The sequence below is a fragment of the Typopeltis vanoorti genome, chromosome 6 (genome assembly GCF_054136105.1).
Source record: "Typopeltis vanoorti isolate ZY-2024b chromosome 6, IOZ_Tvanoo_1.0, whole genome shotgun sequence".
Lineage (NCBI taxonomy): Eukaryota > Metazoa > Arthropoda > Arachnida > Uropygi > Thelyphonidae > Typopeltis > Typopeltis vanoorti.
Window position 1 is genome coordinate 92,562,632 of NC_143554.1, and position 22,639 is coordinate 92,585,270.

The window sequence follows — 22,639 nt, forward strand, 5'->3', positions numbered from 1 at the left end:
TGCCACAATATGTGAAGAGGAGGCAAGAGATTGAGTGAATGCGGAGTGAAATGAAGAGAATTGTAGATATATATGGAAGAGTGAAGAAGACAGGAATGAATGATGTTGCTATGAAAGAGGCAACGAAAGACTCACGAGTGACATTGTATGCAGATTTGATTATTGGAGGTGTGGTAAATGAGAAGATGCACAAGGATTGTTTTCCAGGAGGTAAAATTAATGCATTGATTGAAGCATTAGATATTGAGGAGTAAATGAGCAAAAGAGTTGGTGGTAGTAGTAGTAGTAGGAACAAATAACTTGAACTGCGAACAAGGAGAATGTAAGACTGGATATCAGAAGGCTGTTTAGAAGGATAGTGATGAGATGAAGCAGAGAGCAAGGATTATGAATGATGTTAGCAGAAATGTGTGAAGAGAAAGAAGTGCTGTTCATCAATGTGTGGAATGAGTTAATGATCGAACTGTGTAAGAGTGACGAACTTCATTTGAATGGTTTTGGTGTGAGTCTTTTGGAGAGACTGCTGCTGGAAGGGAGAGTAGAGAGTAATGAGTGCAGAGAATGAATCTGAGCATGAGTGTAGAGAATGAGACAAGTCTGCAAAACAAACAGAGAAATGGGAAGACTCAGGGTTGACACGAAAACACAGTGTGAGAAAGGTTGATGCTCAAAGAGAAAGTGTGTGTGTGTGTGTGTGTGTGTGTGTGTGTGTGTGTGTGTGTGTGTGTGTGTGTGTGTGTGTGTGTGTGTGTGTGTGTGTGTGTGTGTGTGTGTGTGTGTGGAGAAAAAGGGAATGGTATGGCCTGGAATGTGGGAGAAAATTTGGATTTGAAGGTTCCAAAATGGGTAAGGAGAAAAAGAAATGGCTCGATGAAGTTATGGAGAAGTTATATCTAATAAGTGGTATCAGTGAAACTTGTTATAGATCCAAAAATGAGTAGTTATGTTTGTATACGAATGCTAGAAGTATCAAGGGAAGTGATTCCATTGTACTTGAGTTCATTCACCCAAAGATTGTTGGAATAAGTCAGACATGAATAGAGATGGAAAAGTATGATGTATTTCATGAAGATGAAATAAGTAAATAAAAGGGAGGTGGAGTGCTATTGATGATAGAAAAAGAGTTATGTCCATACAAGGTAAAGATGCAAGGGGAAAATAGTATCAGTGGTTTTGAGGCAGTATGGTACGGTCTATAGCAACATCTGACTAAATACTTAGTCAGTTGTTGCTATAGATCGGGTAACGTGGAGGGTAATGACCAAGAAATGTATTAGTAAATAGGTGATCATTATGAGTGATTTTAATTAAAGATTGGGATGACGAGATAATAACTGGAAGTAAAGAAAATGAATTTCTCGTGTTTTTGTGGGATAGCTACCTCAGACAGTATGTAACAGAGGGCATGAGGATTTAAGGATCTTAGATTTGATCTGATCAGAGGATGTCATTATAAATTAAGGTGCCGAATCTCTCTCCATTTGGTGAGAGTGACCATGAAGTGAATACCTGGGTGATTGCCAGCCATGTGAGGACTTTTGTGAGGAACTGATATGTGTAGACCTATGAGGCTGGTGATTATGAGTAACTCAGGAGATAGCTTCCATATGTAGCATGGAATGAGGAATTGGGTGGAAAGGAGATCAGTGCTTTGGTGCTGTTTAAGGACTGTCTAGTAGAAGCAAATTCTAAATGTATTCCAAAGGTCAAAAGATTAAATGAGGTAGGTGTGAAATGGATGGCTGAGGAGATTAAGCATGCAATACAGAGAAAGAAGGGGCATTAGGAGGCAACATAAGAGGAGTAATAATAAGAGGAGTTGACATCTGCCTTGGCATATTTGTTAATATGAATCTTACACTGGGTCAAGTTCCAAAGGAGTGGAAAGAAGAGAAGATTGTACCACTTCATAAGGAAGATGATAAATTATGAGCATCAAATTATAGACCAATCTATGTGTCAGGTGTTGTGATTAAACTGCTGGAAAGCCTAGTGACAATGAGGATCCAGAATTGGGCAGACAGCAGTGGTATCATCTTTGATGGACAGCATGTATTTGTTAAAGGGAGGTCATGTTTTAGCAATCTGCTCAGTTATTACAATAAGGTGATAGCTGTATTCGATGAGGAAGATGGATACTCAGCAGTATACTTGGATTTTGCAAAGGCTTTTGATAGATTACCACATGATAAGTTGATAGTCAAACTAGAGTGGATGTGGTTGGATATTAGACTAGTACATTGGATTGGAGATTGGCTATCTGATAGATATCAGCGAATTGTGTATGGAGAGCAGTATCCTTTGACTCCATGGGTCTTGGAGTAATAATAATAATAATTGATATCATGTTTGTAGTTTTCGATTTGTTCACTTCTATACAAGAGAGGGTTGCTTGCAAATGTTTTTTGTCATTGAAATAAGTGCCTCCATAGCGCAATTGGAAGAATGACGGTACATTGCACCCTTTGATTGGAAAAGGCCGAAGTTTGATTCTAGTCGTGACAGGAAGAATCTTTATATGGGCTTTTTCATTTGAAGGCGAGTTAGCTGATCTCATAAAGAGGTAGCAGGTTTTTTTTTCCCCTCTTGGAAACTGGTTTTTAATCCTGCATACAGACAAATCAGCCCTTCAGAACACATGTCATTTACAGACAAAAAATACTAGTGGTGGTGGTGGTGGTGGTAGTAGATGTGGCAGTAGATGTCGTTGATGTAGATGATAATAGTAGAGGTTCGGTGTAGTTGTGGATGAAGTAGTGGAGATGGAGAGTTGTAGAGTATGTGTCCTCCCTCAATGAATCCTCAGACTCCTTTGAGGTGTCATGAAATAATAATAATAAATAAGAAAGAAATAAGATGTGATAGAAATAGTAACTAAAATAGAAGTCTCAAAACATGTTATTCATGGCTTTAAGTATTTATGCAAGTGTATTTACACACAGTTCATAGTTTTGATGGTTTGACTTTTTGTGTTTTTCAGACCTTTTTTTTATATATATATATAATGTGGTCTCTCACCCACAAGTGGTCATAAACCTATAGTACTGTGTGTGTGTGAGCTAAGGATTTTTTTAATCACTTTTTATTATTTTATTTATTTATTTGTATATTACATAGTCTGTAAATCCTGCTCTAGAGACCAACCATTTAACTTTTTAAAAAGTTACATGGTTGTTGAAGGCTAATGAATAGAAATGAATTCAGAAGGGTCATGTAAAATGATAGTGTATTAGAGAAATGATGTTGTTAGTAGATGCTTGGATGAAAGGACTTATATGGATTGATGGTCTACAGTTGAATTAATTTGCAGTTAGGTGGTTGAAGAAAGTATTATTCAGTGAGAAAATGGAAGTGCTGAATCAGGAAAGCTATCGTGCATGTGTGTACAGAGAGACAGGTTATAGAATAATTAAAAAAAAAAGTAACGTTTGTAAGGATAGTTGTGTATTGTTTTGAGAGAAGCAGCCATCAGATAGCACATCTAATGTGAGGAGAATAAGTCAGGTGTAAGTTAAATGAGTAGTATCAATAAGCAAAACTAAAAAATTTGGCCATCAGATAGCACATCTAATGTGAGGAGAATAAGTCAGGTGTAAGTTAAATGAGTAGTATCAATAAGCAAAACTAAAAAATTTGGGGATCATATAAGAAGAATTGTAATCATCAGTCTCATAAACAGTACAAAGTTTGGGGAGCATATTGTTAAAGTAGACAAAATAGCTCAAAGAATCACTTGGATATTGAAAAACACTCTAATAAGTATGAGTAAAGAAGTTATTGTTCCTTTTTGATATGGGCTTTGATATGATCAAAGGATTACTGTGCTCAGATTTGATTGCCTGGGTTTCTTGGGAATGAGAAAATGGAGAGGATTCAGTAGTGGAGCTCCAAAGCAAAGTCCCTTGCCTGGGAGTTCATTTTAATTTTCAGTCTTTGTTGATTGTGTATATTCAATATGCCTTTGATAATGCCAGCTTGAACTGGCAAAACATCAGGTTGTAAATATGTAGTTTATTCAATAAATTATCTGTTTAATTCTTGTTTCTATGTAATTTTGTTCCAGAAACATTAACATGAATCACTACAAATAGAGAAATCTGAATTTGGAAATATTTCTGAGCAATGTTCATCACGATAGATTGAAGGTATGAGTTACAAAATTTGGAAAAGAAAACAAAAAAAAAAAAAAGAGGGGGTAGTAGCATATAAGTTATTAAGGAATTTTATTAGATGGAGGAAATTTTTCAATATGAGAGGAGAAAACAAAGAGATACTGTTCGACAACAGATGAGAGAACCTGCGACACTTCTGTGCATGGCAGGAGGTGAATCCATTCCGATAACAGGGCAATCAATCTGTCTTGTAGGATCAGTTTGTTTATTATTACATGTTAGAAAATTAGCTTTTCTTTTATGAACATTCTAGTTTTTAAAGTGGTTACTATTTTGCTTGTATAACAGTTGGAATATTTTATATACAGTATAAACAAAATTTAAAAAAAGGTATAAAATAAAAAATATTGTAAGCAAAATTTATTTTTAAGAAAGTTCTATATAAAAAAATAATAATTATACAGATAAACAGAAATTTTTTCAAGCCATTCTAAAATTACAGTTGAGGGAACTCAGAGACACTTTTAACGTTCTAAACTTATTTATGCTTGTTGTGACTCTTTAACAAAGCCATGCATAAAATTTTGAAAAAAAAAAAAAACTTTCATCAAATCCTTTTAATCTTCATAGTCATCTGACTCAATGTCTGAATCACTTACATTAATCACCAAAGGTTTGCATAATTCTTTGATAATTCCATTTCTCTCCCAATACATATTTTCCAATGAGACGACATGAGAGCAATATCTTCTCCAGTTTTGCACTGTAATACTTTTAATTGTCTGTTCTGAAAACGTAAAAATGCTCGACGTGTCAATATCCCTAGTTACATTACGATGACAAATAAAATTAAATCTTCACTTCTGCCCAAACATGCTCAAAAGCATTAATATCACAATGATATATGGTGGTAGTCTCAAAGTTAGGAATCTATGATATTTGTGCAGTGCCGAATTTAAATAGTTCAGTTTTGGGTGAATTTCTTTTGACCAAGTTGAATAATTCAATTTTTCAAATATCTGGGGAATGAGAAATGTTATTTGCAGAGAGCCAATCCATAATGACTTACTTCCTATGAGAACTATTTGGAACTTTGTTTAATTGGATGGAGTATGGAGCATTATCAATTATAACAACTGCGTTTTTAGGAAGGTTTGGTATTATCTTTTCCTCTGCTCACTTTTTGAAGATCATAGAATTCGTTTTCCCATGGTAATCTCCAGTTGTTGAATCGGATTTGTAAAGTAAATTTGAATTCGTTAAAAAAACCCATTTCTCCACATGTACACAAACTTATTATGCACTGTAAAACATTTCAGTTTGCAGCACTCTGCATTCTTCTTTACCATATTTATTCTTGTTTCTATGTAATTTTGTTCTGGAAACATTAACACGAATCACTACAAATAGAGAAATCATTTTTTTTCCCTTAAATTAAAGCTAAAAAATTGTGGTGCAAGATATATGCGGGGATTTTCGGCAACTAAAGTCTTCCTTCAGGAAAAAACTGAAAATGGGTGTGACTTACCAAGAATCTCCTATTCACTATTGCTACTCCCTGCCTCAAGAGCAGTTTCCTCGTGTCATCATCAACATAATCTACCAAAATAGCATCATCTTCTTTCCCATTATTTCAAGCAAAAATTACCAGTAATTTACAAGACTTGAGATACATAATGAACAATCCTTCACGAATGACTAATGAGAAGTGAAAGCAGAGCACAAAACAGACAGCAGTGGTAGGTCAGTAGAGACAGAGCAGCTATGAAGACATGCATATGATTGGTGCAGTATTAACAAAAGATCACCCCACTCAACGACAAAGGCAAGCCAACAATTGTTGAATTGAAATGCTAATTCTCTTCAATCAAATTCCATAATATCTGAAACTTTCATAACATTCACTAATATATTTCTTAGTTTTAACATGTTCATGATGGGATGGTGTTTTGCCCGTTTACCGTTCTGACAGAACTTCTCATTACCATTTGTGTACCGCTTCTGCATTGTGCAGGTGAGCTCAACTCGCACAAAGTTTCAACCCCTTGGCTGAATTTTATTTTCGCTTGTTTGCGTGCCTCTTTGGCATCTTTCAATTCGCAGTAGAATTTTATTTGAAGTTAACTTTTGTGATCTGTCTCAATACATCGAAAATTTCAAAAGCAATCAAACAAACACTTACTTCATGTAATTGAAAAATTGGACAATAGTTTTTAGTTAGATACTGCATTTTCTGGTGCAATATGTGGTTTTTGCCTGAGTCTGTACAGCATAGTTTCTGTGAGAGGGGGACATGTGATTCTTTAGTTAGTCTTGTTTTTATCCCAGTTGTCTCTAATTGCACTGTTTGTTGAGAAATATATTACACAGACTGCAAATGTCTCTGTACCTTATTCAGTAATACAATAAAACTATTGTTTTTCTTGCATCTGCATCATAGAGCTGGGGATTGCATGTTATGGGGAGCGAGTTATTATCACCCTGATGTGAAACGTGTTTGAACTTTTTTTTTTTCGAAAATTTTATGTGAAAATTTTTAAATTTTTTTCGTAAAGTAAAATCAGGAGTGCAAGTTATAAGTGAGGGTGAGTTATATGTGAGTAAATACAGTAGATTGCTGACATTTTCCAAAAGTTAACTTACTGTTAATCCATGATTCATCGAGAAACACAATTGTTTTTTTGTTTTTTTTCCCCTGCTTGAAACGTATTACTCTGAAATATTGCTTTCTAGATAAAACTATGTCGCTTTACTCCATGATAACTTTCCTTTTATTCTGTGACTTTCTGAAACAAAATCTGATTTCATGAAGTATCTTCCTTCAAGTTTTTATTTTCCAAAGGAAATTAATTTTTTTTCTTTCAGTATAGGAATCAATTTAGGAACATTTGCTTGACCACATAAAATTTGTAAATAGTTCTCATAATGTCTACATCAAAATCATTCAAAGGTATGTTTTTGATGGTTTTCTTTCTCTGGAGGATTTTAGATTTAAAATTTTGGCTTATCTTCACCTTTTGATTCCCTACAAATTCTTTTAACAGTCAACTTCGATACGTCCAATTTCATTTGCACATTTTGTGTCCTGAAAAATTGAAAGAAGGAGACTACCTTCTAACAGCTTTGCAGAATGTCAGCACATTATGCAGTATTCTTTTGCAAGCGCTACTAAAAGGTTAACACCAGAACTTGGTACTGAATCCATCATAAAAAAAAAAAAAAAGCAACAACAAAAATCAAGCTAGTACAGCAAACAGAAAGAAAGCATGTGATTTTGTATGTTGGTGATGAATTTGTACATCCCTTATTCCTTTCTCTCCTTCAACATGAATTGACTCTTGGCATTCTGCCAGCTACAGTTCTCTCAACTGTGGGCAGTATTTGGACATTGCATGCTTTGCTCAGAGTGCTGAACAAGTGAAATGGGTTAAGAGATAGTTTTGAGTATATTGTCAGTATTATAATTAGTTTATGTGCACACCTTTTAATGGTTAAATGGTTATATACATAATGGTTACATGTGTCTCTTACATTGAGACCTAAGATACCCAGATAACAGTTATGCAGCAATCACATCTATGGATATGTCAGATGTAATTGTATATCATTTTTTTGCAGGTGGAATAGAACTTATTGATGAGCTGTTGAATGAAAAAAATTTGTCCTTCAATAAAACTGCAAAGGAAGGACTTGAAACACTGAAATTGTTTTTCCATTACTGTGATATATTTGGCATATCTGATAAGGTTAGTTTATTATATTATCTTGATGTAATATCAAATTAATAAAATATAACAATTTTTATCTTTGATAATGTGTGTAGTATTTTTGTAGTATCGTTAGTAGCAACAATGCTCTTTGATTGGAAAGACTTGGATTTGATTTCTAACATAGTATGTGAAGAACTTTTATATTGGCTTTTCAACCAAAGGTCAGTTAATCTTTATAGAGATGGCTGGGTTTCTTTTCCCAGAATTTTGGGTTCTTCATTCTGCATGATCCAGGTATTAAATTTGTCGGTCTGAAGAGAATTATTTGGAGGTTAGGAAATACAGTGGCTGAATTTTCTAGTTCATTGATGGATTTGAGTGATTTCATCACACATAGTTCCATCAATGAATTCCTGGAATTTGTACTCTTGCTATAATAGAATAATATCACTGGTGAAGAGTTAAGATGCAAAACCAGCAAGAGAACACATGAAATTTATAGATGTAATTCACTTTTTTGGATGTTCATACATAAGTTAGATGTATAAAAACTTTTCCAGATTCAGCTTACAAAAACTTAATTTTTCAGCCAAGATGGCCACATTCATTGCCAACAATTAGAAGTGTTAACAATATCAGAATAGAGAAGTTAGAGTAGAATTGAAATGTATTAGAATACTTAAAGCTAAATGTATAATAACACTTATAATGTGATACATGATTTTAGGTAAAGAGCATGGTTTGACCTTCAGAAACCATTAAGAATTTGACAGGGTAAAGTACTCTCTCTCTCTCTCTCTCTCTCACACACACACACCAGCATAATTCTAGCACAATAGTTCTAAGTATGATGTAATGTGGATTGGTCAGATTTTGAAACCTCACAAGGCTTAAATTTTTTTATAGTTTCAGAATGCGAGCTATTCATACACCCTTAAATGTTTGGGTATTTTCTGCTTTTCGATGGACTTTCTTCTGCCCTTTTCTTGAAGAGAGCCAACAACCTGAGAATAGAGGTTTCAGGAGAGCTCAATTTTTGAAATCTAATATAAATCCTGTCAGGTTTTTATATTGCATTTTATATGCACTCTGAATTTCACTTGAATACTCTTGTGTGCCACAATGAAGCTGAAATACAGTGGAACCTCGGTTGTCGAACTTAATTCATTCCCTGTTCGGAAACTGAATTGTTCGAAAACTGAAACCATTTTCCCATAAGAATTAATGTAAAATGGATTAATCCATTCCCGAACCCCAGATGATTGTTTATTTAAACCTTTACAACAGTACTTCATCATGTATAAGATCGTATACAAACATAATGAAAATGCATAAAATCTTGCATAAAAAGAATAAACACAATAAATAGATAAAATATAGACGAAAATTGATCGCCTCTTTATTTTTTGAGTATTGTACAGATCGTTGATTTCGCCATACTGAACTGCATAGCAAGATCCGAGACACGAACACCATTTTCATGTTTGGATATGATTTCTTTTTTCATCACTATCGTGGTTCTAACAACTTTTCTTTTCGCATTGCTGCTATCACTATTCTTCTGCATCCCCATGGTGGCTTAATTAATAATAATTTATGAAAAAAAAAAAAAACACAAAGAAAATCAAGAAAACTCAACTGCAAATTCTAGCAGGTGTCTGCATGGAACGAAGGCTGCTGCGTAACTGATGCTTTTCCGCCTTACAGCTCAGCACGTGGTTGCCGTTTGCCTGTTCAGGAACCGAAATTTTGTTCGGAAAATATTTTTGGGAACTGAATTGTTCACGAACAGAGGGTGTTGACAAATGAGGTTCCACTGTATATGTATAAGAGCTCTTCTGATGTTAGTGTATTTTTGTTTTTTGTTTAGCAAAAGGCATTTTCTATAAACGTTTTTTTAATCACACACACGAGAAGTACAAGAATCTATAGCATGTTAGTGTTGTGTGTGTGTGGAGTGCAGGTTAGGATTGAGAAAGAAGAAATCTGACATTTTTTTTGAAGAGCTGGAATAAATGAGGAAGTACTTGTACTAAAAAGGGATGTTGGGCAGTGGCTGCTGCTCTTGTTTTATCAGGCCCAGTAGCAATGGAAGAATGATGTTTGCCAAGTCACTCACTAGAGCATTGACCATGTAGGTACTTGTAGAAGAGACACAGAGCGAATGATCAACTCACTTCAACTTCAGGTGATCTGAGGTTGGAGTGAGCCTGTGAAGGAACGGTTTTCTATGAATCGAATTGCTTTCCTCTGGACAGTATCAAGAATTTTTGGATTTTAGGTACACTACTCCAAATGTGCGAACAGTATTCTAAGGATGGGCAGATTTGGGATTTATATGGTTATTAGCTGTGTGGGAGTAAAATAACATCTTGAGCAGAAAAGAATACCTAAGTTTTTAGTGGCTGAGGAAGCTATTGATTCCAGAAGAGGCTGGAGGTAAATGTCAATCCAAGGAGAGAGAGAGAGAGAGAGCAAGCTGATCCTGACTTGTGATTTGTGTATTATTACTAAGGGTAAAGCAGGCATGTGAACTGAGATCTTTTTTGAAGAGAAATGGCAAGGCTATGTTTTGGTGGTATTGAAGGTGACCAGGTTATTCTTGCCTCACCAAAGGATGGTATGGAGATCAGTGTTTAAGACATTGGTTACAGATGATCCTGAAACTTGGGATGGCTAAGAACTACACAGTTTGTCAAAAGTAGAATGAATGGAGTATACGAATTATTTTCAGCAAACGTGGATAGGATTAGTAGTGATTGTAAGCAGGGCATTTTTATATATATTGAAGAAAGTTTAGGTGATAGAATGCAGCCCTGAAGCATTCCTGCATTGCTAGCAAAGGTCGAAGAGAGGGTGCCGTCCACCACGATATGCAGTGAATGATCACAGAGAAAGCTGACTGTCCAATTACAGAGGATGGTGGGTAGACTGAAAGAATACAGTTTCTTTAGTGGGCCTCAATGCCAGACATGATCAAAAGTCCTGGAAATGTCAAGGTTGAGAGTGCATACTTCTGTAGATTAGAGAAATCATACTGTAGTTGCCGATTAACTGATGGGCTTCTAGGTAGTGGAGAAGGTGAATGTTGTAACCTTCTACATTATCTCCCTTTTTTTTTGGAATAGGTTGGATATATGTTTGCTTTCATGTGTTGGGATAAATGCCAGCTGAGTATAGAAAATTGAAGAAACGAAGACAGGTATTAGCATAGGAGCATGACTTTTGAATACAATTAGATTCATAATTTAATATTATTGATAGTTATGATAATGTGCTTTGTTCTCTGCTAAATGTTTTCTTCCTCTTTCTTCTCTTTCTCAGGTTTTATTTGACCTTAGTTTAGCACGAGGTTTAGATTACTACACAGGAATCATATATGAAGTTGTGCTGACTGGTAAGTTTTTGCTAGTATTTTTTAAATTATGGATTAAGAAATTATTATTTTATTATTAACTCTTGATTATTTACTGGAATATTATGTCACCCTATAGCAGCTTTTCTGTAAGTAGTGTTGTATCTTTTACCCATTTTCCCCATTTTTAAAACTACCATTACTATCAAATTTTGAACAGATTTATTTTCCTTAATCACCTACAGCTTTCTATCACCTTCTTATAACTATTTTAATTCCATATTTTATTACATTCTTCAAATGTGGAGCAGAGAATGCAGGCAAGATGCTTTTAACTGCTTTGAATTTACAAGGTCTTTTCTATTTGGATAGCAGCATAGATCATTGAATTTTTTCCAGACCATGATATTTTGATGCAAGTCATACAGTAATGAATGGAAAATAACACAGCTGTTGATCATAAAGGACAGTTTTTCCTCAGTGCACATTGAAGGATAGTTGCTGTCACCTTAAATGATTTGACTGGACTACAACAGTTCAAAATAAACCATGTCATTAAATGCACAGTAAGTGTATTAATGATATAAATTCTGTAACTGATTAATGATGCATTATTCATGCATCATTAATCCACTTACATCCATTAATTCAAAAACTGTGAATAATCCATTATAAGTAATGCATGTAGCTATTTTTATACAGTCTTCATAGTAGCTTCTACAAATATGTTGGGTTTCATAATTCTTGTTTTAGTTTTCAGTCTATCAAGTGTTATCCATCTCAGAGTAAAACATTAGTTTTTGCTTATGTAAAAAGTTACCTTTAAGTCATTTAAGTTCTGACAGTATAAAATGGGACTATTTCAATTAATCTAATTTGTAGTTCTTTTTGAAACATTTCAATGTTAAGGAAAATTAACATTCATTTTCTATCTGTGCAGTATATAAACAAGCAGTGAAAAATAGAACTGAGACACTGAAATCCCATAGTCAGATATAAGCTTGTCATCTCCAAAAAGAAACAAATAATTGAATCAAAAGATATGCTTCGGTGATTACACCACATTTTTTTATTCAGTTATATAAAACACTGAAATAATAGTTCCCGACAAGTTTCGTAAATCGTAGGATTTACATCTTCAGGGAGTAAATAGTTTAAACTTAAAGTTTAAACAAGAGAATTAATAAATACAAATCATAACCATCTGGCTATTCATAAAACTCAAATAACAGAATGCAGATATATAATTATTGAAGTTGAACAATAATGGACGATGTCACGTGTTCTTGTTCTCGTTCATACAGTCCGAGCTCAGATTGAGGTAGATTTTTTATTAGAGCTGACCACACTTGATGGAGAATTAAACCTTGATTTTTATTGCATTGGGTTGGGTTTTTTAGCATATTAGCAGCTTCTTTAAATTTTCTTATATAACTGTTGTTTTCTATGTATGACATTGTCATTTTTTGCCAGAGTACATCGTGCCCAGTGGAAGTGGTATGGAAAGCAAGACCTGTTTTTTGTTCTCTTTTGTATTGTATGTCTTTTTGGTGTTCGGCCATGTGTATTTCTCCAGATCTTCCTGTCTGTCCTATGTAGCAAATCCCGCAAGAACAATGGATTTTGTAGAATCCTGGTTTTTTTAAGAGGATGATGAGGTGGTTTTGGTGGATGTAGGAATCTTGAGATTTTTTCCATAGGAAGGAAGGCTACTTTTATGTTGTGTTTGTTCATTAATTTGACTAGCTTATCTGTAACATTTTTGATATAAGGAAGCGAGATTGCGTTTTTGTAATCCTGTTTTATTGTGTTGTTAGCTGGAGGCATTTTAAGGATTCTTTTGATGGTTTTTGTTTCATATCCATTCTGTTGGAGGATTTGTGTTAAGTATTTTAGTTCTTCATTACATCTTTCTTGTGTGCTGGTGATATTGTATGCTCTGTCTCGAAGAGTTTTAATTAAGCTTATTTTTTTTTATTTATTTTTTTTTTTTTGTGAAGGATGGTGGTATGAGGTTGCATTTAGAAATCTTCCAGTGTTTGTTGGCTTCCTATATACTGAGAAGGAGAGTTTACTTTCTTCATTAACTTCTAATAGAATATCCAGAAAAGGAAGTTTTTTATTTTTTTCTTGTTCTAAAGTGAATTTTATGGTGTTGTGCAAATTGTTGAGATAATCTTTGAAATTGATAAGTTCATTTGTTGTTCCACTGAATATGATGAAAATATCGTCCACATAGCGTAGCCATATTTTTGGTTTTTTATGGTAATTCTTAAGAGCATTGTTTTCAAATTTTTCCATAAATAGGTTTGCTAATGCCGGTGATAATGATGAACCCATGGCCAGTCCTTTTTGTTCCCAGATTCTATCTTTATGGGTGAAAAAAGTATTGTTTATACAATGTTTAAAAAAATTCAAGATGTCTGGAGGGAAGAGGTCTTCTAGGAGATTCAAAATTTCTTGTCTCGGAACGTTTGTAAACAAGCTGATAATGTTGAGACTTGCTAAGATGTCTGTTGGACCAATATGTATATCTTTCACTTTTTCTATGAAATGTTTACTATTTTTTATGAAGGAAGATGTTTTTCCTATATGTTGTGAGATCATGTTGGTGAGGTATTTCGCCAAGTTTGAAGTCGGTGAATCTCTTCCATCTACTATTGGTCTTAAAGGTATATCTGTCTTATGGATCTTTGGAACACCATATATTCTTGGTATCAAAGGATGTTTTGATTGTAAGTATTTTTTAAGTTCTTCCGTCCAGACAGCAACTTTTTTAATTAGATCATTTGTTTTTTTGTGTGTAGGCCAAGTTGGGTCTCTGTCTATGGGTTTGCAGGTGTTGGTATCTTCCAGGAGACTTCATTTTGTTATCATATTCTGTAGTATTTAAAACGACAGTTGCGTTGCCTTTACTGCTTTTATTATGACAATATTTTTGTCATCCTTTAACTTTTTAAAGCAAACATATTCATTGTAAGGTAGGTTCCTACAAGGTAATCTGCTTTTTAATAGTAAAGCTGTACTTTCTATACAGATAAGATCTGCCATGTTGTCCGGTAGATTTCTAATTCCTTTTTCTATTTGTGCTATGATATCAATTTTTGGAAGGAAACGTGTGGTTAAGGCGAAGTTAAAACCCTTAAGTAAAAGATTATTCTCCTCTTTTTTTTAGGACTCTCAAAGAAAGATTAATAACTACTTTTGAATGATCTAGTTGTTTTTTTATGTATTTCCTTCTTCTGAAGTAGTACGTTGAACTTCTGAATTAATGTATGTTTCTTCTGTTCTGAGATCGCTATTGCTTTGTTAAATGTAACACTATCGATGTTATTCCATAGGTAGGATGGAAGAGATGTGGCCAGTTCATAATAATGAACTCTTCAAGACAGAGCATACAATATCTCCAGCACACAAGAAAGATGTAATGAAGAACTAAAATACTTAACACAAATCCTCCAACAGAATGGATATGAAACAAAAACCATCAAAAGAATCCTTAAAATGCCTCCAGCTAACAACACAATAAAACAGGGTTACAAAAATGCAATCTCGTTTCCTTATATCAAAAATGTTACAGATAAGCTAGCCAAATTAATGAACAAACACAACATAAAAGTAGCCTTCCTTCCTATGGAAAAAATCTCAAGATTCCTACATCCACCAAAACCACCTCATCATCCTCTTAAAAAACCAGGAGTCTACAAAATCCATTGCTCTTGCGGGATTTGCTACGTAGGACAGACAGGAAGATCTGGAGAAATACACATGGCCGAACACCAAAAAATACAAAAGAGAACAAAAAACGGGTCTTGCTTTCCATACCACTTCCACTGGACACGATGTACTCTGACAAAAAACGACAATGTCATACATAGAAAACAACAGTTATATAAGAAAATTTAAAGAAGCTGCTAATATGCTAAAAAACCCAACCCAATGCAATAAAAATCAAGGTTTAATTCTCCATCAAGTGTGGTCAGCTCTAATAAAAAATCTACCTCAATCTGAGCTCGGACTGCATGAACGAGAACAAGAACACGTGACATCGTCCAGTATTGTTCAACGTCAATAACGTTATATATCTGCATTCTGTTATTTCAATTTTTTGAATAGCCAGATGGTTATGATTTGTATTTATTAATTCTCTTGTTTAAACTTTAAGTTATACTATTTACCCCCTGAAGATGTAAATCCTATGATTTACGAAACTCGTCAGGAACTATTATTTCAGTGTTTTATATAACTGAATAACTGAATAAAAAAATGTGGTGTAATCACCGAAATATATCTTTTGAACCAATTAGCCACAGAAGTCTATGCCTGCAAATAATTGAATGTTATGAAAATTTGACAAATGAGATGAAGGAGGTGCTTGGGCAGACAGGATAGTTTGTGTTGTGTGACTGCCTTTAGTTTCATGTCTAAAAAATAAAAATAAAAAAAAGAATAAAAGCAAACTATATTTATGCTTAACCTGAAATTGTCTTTTCTATAATAAAAATGAAATAAAACATTGAACTGGAATTTTGCACATGTTTATAAGGAAATATGAAGAAAAATACCAGATTATAAATGCTAGTCATAATACATAATGTAATCTGAAAAAAAGAATTAATAATAAATAAATAAATAAATAAACATCAACAGTCCCACAAACATTAAATGTATAAATTTTTCATCATTATCATCAAATTGCTGACATATATACTCTTCAGGGGATGTACAGGATATTGTGATAGTACTAAATGAAAAAGTTACATCATTACTAATTTCCTGTTGACAATTTTCCTTCAAATTAATCTGTTATCTGTCAAGATTCCAATATTATCAAATCTTATATTTCTGTCTTCTAAGATGCTTTTTACTGTGCCAACCCATCTTAGACCTTAATCTTCCTCTGGGTCTTTTTCTTGCCATCCTGGCAAAGAACTTTTGTTAAACTTTCTTCTCCCGTTATTTTCAAGTGCCCACACCACTTGAGATTAGCTCTGCTAACATATTCCTGAATGCCAATAAGGTTGAGATTTTCCCTAATATCCTAATTTTTAATATGATCCTGCCTTTGTTATCATTTGTTCATGTCCCTGATCTTTCTCAAAACTCTCATATCTGGTTTCCATTCTTTGATCAAGAGCTTTATTCTAACCCAGCTCTCAGTTCCATATGTTAAAATTGGTTTGAACACTGTCTTGTGTATGGTTTGTTTAGTGTTTTGACACTAAACAAATTCATTCTGTTGACTTCCGACCATACTAGCAAAGCTAGTATGGTCGGAAGTCAACTGCTGTCCATTTCCAAATCTAGTTTTCCATCTTCACTAAACATTGTGCCCAAATAATTGACCTATTTTACTTGTTCTATAGATACTCCATTCAGTATGCCATTTGATGTTTGCAATGTTTGTATTTTGATGTTAAGGAAAACTAAAATTCTTATTAAATTAAGAATTTTATCTGTGTATTTAATTCTTAAAGAAAATTAAGAATTAAATCTGTGTAATATGCATAACAAATAAGCTTAGGTGTTGACAGTTATTCATGAGTTATTTTTAACAGTATTAACAACACCAAACAAACTGTTTTATAAAAAGATGTTTTATTAACTTGTTTATATTTTGCTGAATTTCACATCAGCATCATCAGAGCATAATACAGCATGTATATGTGATGGTGAGTAAGTTAAACAATACAATTTTAATGGACAAAAGATCCAAAGTCCTATTTTGGCACCCTCTAATGTTTTTTTTAAAAAAAACAAAAACAAAACTAAGGGCTTGTAGATATAAGCCCCAGTAGGAAAAATCTACAAACAGATTAATGATACTGCTATGCCCCCCCCCCCCTTTAGCAAACTTTTACATGGAACACTTTGAAAATAAATACTTACCACAGCTTCATACAGCTCCTAGTGTGGTTATGCTATGTTCATGATATGTTTGCCATTTGGCCCCATGGACACTTTGGATGCATTTGTGACCTACCTAAATAGCCAACACCCCAAAATTCATTTCACAGTAGAAAAAGACTCTAATAACTGTTTACCTTTTCTTGACACATTAGTCATCCACCTTTCAGATGGATCACTATCTTTTTCCATTTACAGAAAGCCAACATACATGCATGTGCACATACACAGGGGAATAAACAATCACATCATCATCCAGCCCAACAGTATGGCATTTTAAAAACACTTACATATAGAGCCAGGACCATTTGTTCTAATGATACAGCTCTGTCCACAGAACTCAAATATCTGCACTATATTTTCTTGGCCAGTGGCTACAGTTCCTACATAATAGATGAAATATTGTACAGCTCTATTTCTCTCTCTCTTCTCTAATACACAAGAACAGATCTGCTTGCCTAAGGATAAACTTTGCCCCCCCCCACCCCTCTAGCACACCCTGGAGTGGATGAAGTTTCTTGTGACTGTGACTTGGCCTACTATGGGCAGACAGGAAGATGTGTTAACATCCGCATAGAAGAACATAAAAAGTACATTCGCTACCATTATCATGGCAAGTCAGGACTGGCAGGCCACACTTTGGACACTCCTTCACACAGGATTAGATGGAAGAAAACTAATGTGTTATTTAGAAGTCGTTACAGATCCGAAAGATTATTTTTTGAGTCAGCCATGGCCATGAAGAATTCTTCTAACCTGAATTAATGGTTGCATTAATTTGCCAAAAATTTTGGAGACTGTTATCCTAAGAGTAACTCCCACATAGCTGTAATTTTTATTTATTTATTTATTTATTATTATTTTTTATTTCAATTATTTGTTTGTTTCCTCAGATAACAAGCTTACATCTGACTATTTGATTTTGGAGTCTCAGTTCTAACTATTCCTCACTGCTTGTTTACATAATATAAATGGTAATGTTTGTGTTCCTCCTGTGTATTAGTGAAGTAATCCAAGAAAGGAGATGTAATGGGGCTGTGCAATATTATTTATTTATTTTAATATTTTTTATTTTAATTTATTTTATTTTATTTTTTGTGACATTAGAGGGTGCCAAAATACTGAAAAGCCCTTAATGTCAAATCTTATCAGATGTTTTGGAAGTGTTGGGTACAATAGCACAGGTTTCTCTAAACCTTTCCATGTCATATTTTCAGAGATGAATGATGTAAGAAGAGATCTGCTGTGGATCTTGATTTGTAGAGTCTATATCAGTGGTCACTACTTAGTTGATAGTTCTCCAGGTGTAGATTGGCTGTTAGTGACTTTCCCCCATTACTTTAAATAGCTTTTAGATGAGAGCATTAGGTCGATAGTTTGATGTACACACACTTATCACTTAAAAAAAAAAAAATGGCCATATATGGCTTGCTTTCATGTTGTGGGGTGGATGCCAGCTGAGTATAATATAATGCAGAGATGATAAAGAACAGTTATTAGTTCAGGAGCATAGCCTTCTTTCTTTTACCAGATTGTTCAAGATTTCTTTGTTGTCTTTCTAGCAAAAGGCCACAAGAAGTGGCATGTTATGCAGTTTTCCAGATAAAGGTGATTTGATTTATCATCTATGCAGGAGTCAGATGAGAAGAATGATGCTAGGAGATTAGTTTTATCTTTAGGTGATGTAGCAGTACTGTCATATGGATAACGCAGAGGTGGGAATACCGGTGTAGAATTTTTTACTTTTAGCCCATTCAAGCTAGAAATAGCTCTGTTAGTGACGGTTTTGCAAGTGCTTGTGAGCAGTGTAGCCTGAGAATGAAGCTGAAAGTTTTGTCTCAAGCTACTTTTGATATGCTGTTTTTCTCCTTTCTCTCCCTCCCCCAACACACTTCTTAGAAAACAGGCCTGAATATTTAGGTGAGAATTTTTAGCAGAGTTGGGAATGGAAGCCCTCATTCTGGCATGGATAATTTCTCTAACAAAATCACAAGTATCTTGCTGTGGTGAACTGAAACAGTAGTGTGACCATGGAGAGGAGGAATAAGTCTCGGAGTTCTTCCTATTATCATTGTTGGCACCAAAAAACATGAATGGCTGAGAAGATCTTGTTCAACTAGTGATGAAGCTTGGATGAGATTGTGATCTGAATTACCAAGAGGAGTGTTCCTTATTCTGTACCTAGGAGAACTGGTTTGGGTGAATGCTGGATATTTTAGTTCAGAGATGAACAGTTTGCTTCAGGTCATTGTTTATTCACAATGAATATCTTAGCTTTTTTTCTAGTTTGGTCAATGAAATTGGAAAAAAGGAGCCAGCTGGAGTTATGGAGATTAGTCACCAGAGAAGATGACTTTGATGTTAGGATAGTTGTATTGCAGGAAATCAGCTTCAATGATAAGAAGTCAAAGAGGTTGGGGTGATTAGTAAAGATAGCTGATGAATGATACATAAGAGGTAAGGAAATCTTAAGCCCCAGAAGGTCAACAGGAGAGATTCAAGATTAGGCAAGAAATATTAAATTTAATGAATATCAAATATCAAATTTGAATTCTTGTAAATATCTATGGAACAGTGGTGGTTGATAGTATGATATTTTTGCATAGGATTACAGTGACACTTATCTTCTTGTGTGTGGTTTTTTTTTTTTTTTCATTCTGTACACTGAGAACCAAAGACAACCATGTAGTTGTTCAATATGAGATATAGAAGACTGTTATTGGATTCAGTTTCAAATTGGTCTTGTAATGGATGGCATTGATCTTATGTAAAAAAAAAAGTTTGAAGTTTTTATTAGGAGGAATTCAAGATTGTAAAATCTTGTCAGTGTAGCATATCTACATTCAAAGTTTTGCATATAGTAGTTTGCAAGAGCAGTTTGAAATAGAAGATCAACTTGTTTGTATGATTTATCATGACATTTGAAATGTTGTTCATTGTCTGAAGGGGAATTTTTTCGGCAATTCCAGAGTAACTGCCTAAAGAATGTTCTCCCAGAGAGAGAGAGCAATTTCAAAACTGATAAGGATATTGGAAAAGAGATAAGTGAATATTTGCAAACTTATTTTTGAATGTTTGGCATTTTTTAATATGAGAGGTAAGGATTGATCTATCAGTCATCCAGTCCAGTCCACTATTGCAGGGTCTACAACCTATTTTGAGTGAAGAGCCATTTTTGATCTAATAAAAAAAAAAAAAAATCGAAGAGCCACACTTCAGCTCAAGTTTTGAGGAGGTGGGGGGGATTAAGAAAAGAAAAGATTTTGAGGATTAAGAAATGGAATAGAGTGGGAAGGTGTTTTATTTAAAAAATATATTTTTTGAAATATGTATTAATACTGAAAAAACGTAACAAACATCCAATTAGGTATGAAATAATGTGACTTTTGCTGCTGAACTTCTTGAGTAAGTTTCTCAACATCAGGTGAGAGACTAGCAGTGTCTGCACACTGCTAGTCTCTCAGCATTTCATCTTTAAATATGCTGAGAGACTAGCATTGTGCAGACAGTTTCTTGATTTGTTTTTAATATAGTTCACATTTGAAAATATTTGCTCACAGAAATATGTCGAACCAAAAACTGAGAGAATTCTAAATGCAAATATTTTCAAATTTATGTACATGTGTAGGCTACTCCATGTATCAAACACATGGATATTATTTTCATCATGTGTTAACTATTTATACTTGCCACGACCACAACAATTAACCTTCAACACCTTGCAGTATGTGTGTGCTGCTTGCGATGTGCAGGCAAACTAAATTGAGAACTGTGCTGGTCATACATGTTATTGGCTAAAAGATAGAACTGCAGTTTATATGTTCAAAGAGCCGCATGCAGCTCACAAGCTATACATTGCCAAACCCCCTGCATTATTATCTCAGTCGAATATTAGCTTTGGGGATTTTAGGTAACTCATACATCCTAGGAGTTCTCTAGACTGTATCTTGATCTTCTCTTTTAGTCATTTATCCCACAGTGTCACTTCATTTAACAAGTTATTTAATTTGTTGACCTCTTAATGTTTGGAGGTGCTTGAGATGGTAAGTAGAATGAACATTCCTTTTTATTTTGTGTAACTACTTTCCTCCTTTATCTGCCATATTATTCTTCCTTTTGAGAAGAAAAGTACTTTAAAGTTGGATGGTGATGTGTTAGAAATTTTTCTTACTCAAAATTATGAGTTTTCTTTTATACAAAATGTAACAATGCTAAAGTGTATTTTGCTTGCAGTGTTGCATGTCATATTATGCAATCCTTTGATGCCATTGAGGAAATCTATAGCGAAACGTGTTTAGATATAACTGCATAATCGCACCCTTTAGCCAAAACCAATATCTTTTAAAGAGGATTACATGATAACAGTTGTTGCTATATCCAGTGATTAAGAATGAGCTAATTATTTATTTCAAATTAGCTGATTAAGCTAATTAGAAAGAATTCTTTCTTATTAGCCAAATTACCATCCTAATTAGAAAGCTAATTTTTTATCTATTTTTTGTAATGAAAATTCATTGAGCTGTTGAGCAACATACATTTTTGACGTTTACTCACATTTTATATGAAGTGAAACTGCTGTGTTGTAACCTAAGCAATATCTAATAAGCAGGAAGTAGTGATATCAAATAAATTCTAGTGACTTGACTTGAACTGCATGAATTAACATGAAAATAGCTAATGATATCTTTCTGAAATATAAATTAATAAACATAGTAATCTAAACTTAGTATGTGACAATTCTTACTAACCAAAGTTTAAATGAATGCTAACATCGTATGATATCAGTATACTATCTCAAATTAGAACTTAAATTCTTTTGCTTTAGCCATCTGCATAAGATCAGTAAAACTGGTTTGGCAACCATTGTGATAACACCACTCCTTTTCATAGTTTGTGAAATTATTCTGAGATCAATATTTAATTTGGGCATGATGATGATTCATGTTTGAAGTGTTAGGTAGCTGTACCGCATAGTAATGAGTAACAAGTAACATCCAGCATGTGTATAAATACAGATAGGTCACATAATCATAAAATAAAATAATGGTTAAACAAAAATAAGATGGTTAAAAAGGAAATAGAGAAAATAAAATTGGAAATGGAAGAAGTGTGGTTTTGTGTTTGGGGGAAATTAAATAAAAGCTGTACCAGATGAATGTGACATTTGCTTTAATTTTGGAGACCAATGCTTTAATATGTCTACTATTGCATTGCATCAGGATTGTGGAATACTGATTATGAAAACAGATTGAGAATTTGTAGACTGCAGACACTAAGCAAACAGGAGAAAGAAGGGTGATATGGAGACTTAAAAACTTCTGAAAGGGTCATACAGAATTTCAATTTATGGAGAGTTGGGAAAGGACAAGAGGGCATTCTTGGAAGCCGAGAATGAATATCGCTAAGAAGGGGGGTGAGGGCTTGATTTTCTCTCATAGGGTGGTGTGTGATTGGAGTGGATTGCCATTGGATGTTGTGAGTGCAAGCAGTGTGAATTCAAAAATAAGTATGATAGCTAATGTATGTAGTATGTGGCCTCCCTCGATGAGTCCCTG

The 22,639-nt window shown here is 34.1% G+C and overlaps 1 protein-coding gene across 1 annotated transcript in view; it reads left to right on the forward strand.

Annotated features, from left to right (window-relative positions):
- The window catches only part of LOC150105708 (histidine--tRNA ligase, cytoplasmic-like), a 190,507-nt gene that overhangs the window by 115,875 nt on the left and 51,993 nt on the right, over positions 1-22,639 (forward strand). The window contains exons 8-9 of the mRNA XM_090394308.1: positions 7,731-7,858; positions 11,147-11,219. Of these exons, the coding sequence (XP_090250434.1) occupies positions 7,731-7,858; positions 11,147-11,219 (201 nt within the window). The remainder of the gene's footprint in view (positions 1-7,730; positions 7,859-11,146; positions 11,220-22,639) is intronic.